The following is a 3382-nucleotide window of genomic DNA, read 5'->3' as shown; positions in this document are numbered from 1 at the left end:
GCGTCGGGAGTTCCTTTCCTGACACAATTTTTTCGACTTGTATCCCGACGTGACTCACTTTTCTTGTAGTGTTTATGACGTTTTTTCTATTTCTCTTGACGCTCGATGTTCGTTTTCTGGTAGTGTTATTAGATGATATATAATTAAATTCGTGTCTATCCATTAATTTAATTTTTTGGATATAATCAATCGATAATTTAAGATGATATTTATCTTTCTATATTTATTGAATAGTTTTATTCTTGTGACGTTCAAATTTTAAGATACAGATGCTATATTTCCATTTATCACCAACAAAGTAAGAATTTAAAATATATGAAACTAGCCTTAAAGAAAGGTATTAAATCATTGACAACCAATTTATTCTGAAATCAACCTCTTTTAGCTATATTATTGTTTAGAACTTGATTAAAGGGTAATTTATATATATATAAATATTCTTAAACTCTATGATTTGTGTAGAAAAATTTGATGAAATTTCAAAAGTTTAAATATCCTAAAATTTTATTTTAAAACATCCTAAATAAATAAAAAGTTTTATAAATATCTTTAAACTTACTCTTGTCGTGTATATTTTGGCCTATATGTAAGGTGTTTGAATTATATATATCATGTGTTCTTAAGTATTATCACGTGCATCTTTATTTGGTCTAAAGAGTATTTAAGTTTAACAGTTAAAAAAAAACATTAATTTATAGTCTATCAACTAATGTATGTTAGGAGTTCGTTCGAGGAGTTCACACAATTCCTCACTCAGCGTTAGTTTTCTTTCAGGAGTTTTAGCTAATCTCAACTAATATGCACTTTTTCTTTAAGAGTAAATTGATTGAACTAAATTGATTAGAAAAGAAACATGTGATAGAAGAAAAAAACGTAGGATCCAACGCATATCAAAATACATATATAGGCCAAAATCCACAACATTGAAATTCATCTATACAATTACAAAATATGAGTAGAAAACACCAACCAACTTCATGTTCATGTTCATGTTCATCTCCATCAAAATCACCCCACTATTTCTTCATCTTCATCCTCATCATCAGCCACAAAACAGTGAACATGAACCCCAAAATCACAAACCCCGCAGTAATAAACCCAACCACCATTTCCGAAACCTTCCTCACAAACACCGCAGCAAAATCCTTTTCCTTTTGACTCGAACCCAAGCCGGAGCGGATGGTCGTGGTTTTTCCCTACCACCGTCTCCGGCAACGCGGCGCAGTGGATGTGTAGATCAAACTGGCATCGTGGGCACCGGTAGATGAAGCCGGAGCCCACGTCACCACAGCCATCACAGGCGAACTCACCACCGACGTAGGGCGGAGATCCGGCGAGGATGAGGGGGTGTTTTGGGTGAGAGGGGTGGTGGATCTCCGGTGGGAGGGCGAAACAGAGGTCGTGGAGATGGAATTCGCATTTGGGCTTTGAGCACTTGAAGGCGGCGCCGGAGAGTGGGAATTCGCAGGCGGAGCAGAGCGTTCCGTCGTCTTCGACCAGGGTTGCAGCGGCCAGTGGGTGGGGGTGGCTGAAATGTTGCTTTAACATTTCCGTGTGCTTCTTTGTTTTGTGGGTTGAAGATGTGTTTTGAGGATTAAGAGTTGAGGAAAGTAGAGGTGAAGAGGGAATGATGGGGACTGGGGAGGGTGTTTTTTTGGGTCAACGTGATTAATTCTTTCCGTATTCATCGCCATCGTTTCATTTATTATTATTTCCAAAACAATAAATATCTTTTTTGTCACTAACCTTTGAAGTACTTTTCATCATCCTCTTAAATACTGAGAATGCTAATGGTTAGAAATAAAAATAAATAAATAAAGATTATTACAGATTATTTATTATCACTTTGTATATTTTTTAAATTCAGATTTTAAGGACTTTCACATACACCATCAAAAGGGAATTTAATAGTCTTTGTATACTAAAATTTTCGTTAATTTTTGAGTTCAAACAATCTTCTTTAAATTGAAAGTTTTACACTCCAGCCTCATTACTTTCAATATTATTTTGATATTTCTTACAAGATTTTCTTTTTTAAAAAATTAGGAAAGAAGAAAACTTCGTGAGATAAAGCATATTCTCACCTAACTCAAATTTTAGTCATGAACAAAAATGTATATTATTTTTAAAAATAAAGTCAAAGGATTTAAAATATTGCTAAAACATAGAGCCTATAAATTATTTTGAATTCATATAATCTCACGATTATTGTTATAATATAATATTTGAAGTATTGCATTAAACTTATATTTGAAGTATTGCATTAAACTTTTGGTTGACTATACATATTTAATACTAATTCAACTATCCTCATTAAACTTTTGCATTACTCATTCTGATGTATTCTTATGCATTTGAATATTATTTTACATATTTCCACCCTAATTGTTTTTTGGGCTGACTCAGAATATAACAATTGATTGTAAATTAATTAAGGAGGTAGCAAACATTTAATACAATTGCAAATATGGCAGATTTTAATTAAATTATAAGATAAAAGATGAAAATGCCCCCCAAAATACACTACGTATATTCCAGTTTTCCCCTTTCTTCTCTTTTCTTCTCTTTTCGTCTCTTTTCTTCGGCTTCAGTTTGGCTTCGGTTTGTATTTCTTATGTCTTTCGTGTTCTTCTCTTTTCTTCGGCTTCACTTCGTATAACTTTTGTCTTCCATTTCTCTTTTCTCCGACTTCACTTCGTATTTCTTCCGTCTTCGGCTTTCTTCTCTTTTCTTCAAATTTGGCTTCACTTCAGGTACTTTTTTTTTTGTTGTAATAGATTTGAAATACATTTATGTGTTGGGATATTGAGCTTGTTTGTTTGGTTTCTTTAATTTAGTTTAATGTGCATATTTTGGGTGAGATGTTGCTTATAGTCTATCAATGATATGTTATTGTCAGTGATTGATAGATTTGCTTATGGTCTATCAATGATACGTTTTTGTCAGTGATTAATGGATTTGGAGGATACTAAATTTGTTTCTTTGGCATGCTAATCTGTTTTTCAGTTTGTTTTTTGTTGCTTAAGGATATGGTCTATCAGTGATATGTTCGTATCAGTGATAGACTTGATGGGTGTTTAGTTTGTTTGCATTGAGGCGTTAGTAGATGCGTTAGTTCAGTGATGTGTATTTTTCTGTATGTTGTTGCTCATGATTTATCAGTGATATGTTTCTATTATTGATAGACATGATAGACCTTGAGGATGTTCGGTTTGCTTGTGGCAAGGTGCGTTGGTGGATGTTTTAGATTAAGTGTTGTTTCTTAATCTATCAATGATAGGTTCTATCATTGATAGACCTTAAATATGTTTAGTAAATACTTTAGTCTAATATGCATATTTTGTGTGGGATGTTGCTTATGGTCTATCAATGATACGTTCTT

At 33.1% G+C, this 3382-nt stretch overlaps 1 protein-coding gene across 1 annotated transcript; it reads right to left on the bottom strand.

Annotated features, from left to right (window-relative positions):
- Positions 1 to 836: 836 nt before the first annotated feature.
- LOC101210060 lies at positions 837 to 1686 on the bottom strand. Its single transcript, XM_004151505.3, has one exon. The coding sequence runs from the start codon at positions 1546 to 1548 to the stop codon at positions 1009 to 1011; it is 540 nt and encodes a 179-aa protein (XP_004151553.1). The 5' UTR covers positions 1549 to 1686; the 3' UTR covers positions 837 to 1008.
- Positions 1687 to 3382: the final 1696 nt, after the last annotated feature.

This window comes from Cucumis sativus, chromosome 3 (genome assembly GCF_000004075.3).
Source record: "Cucumis sativus cultivar 9930 chromosome 3, Cucumber_9930_V3, whole genome shotgun sequence".
In the NCBI taxonomy this organism is placed as follows: domain Eukaryota; kingdom Viridiplantae; phylum Streptophyta; class Magnoliopsida; order Cucurbitales; family Cucurbitaceae; genus Cucumis; species Cucumis sativus.
The sequence above is the reverse complement of the archived record's forward strand: the minus strand, read 5'-3'. Positions and strand labels throughout refer to the sequence as shown.

Bases quoted from the DNA above. Each gene is read 5' to 3' on its own strand.
- LOC101210060 (XM_004151505.3), bottom strand. From the start codon at position 1,548: ATGTTAAAGCAACATTTCAGCCACCCCCACCCACTGGCCGCTGCAACC.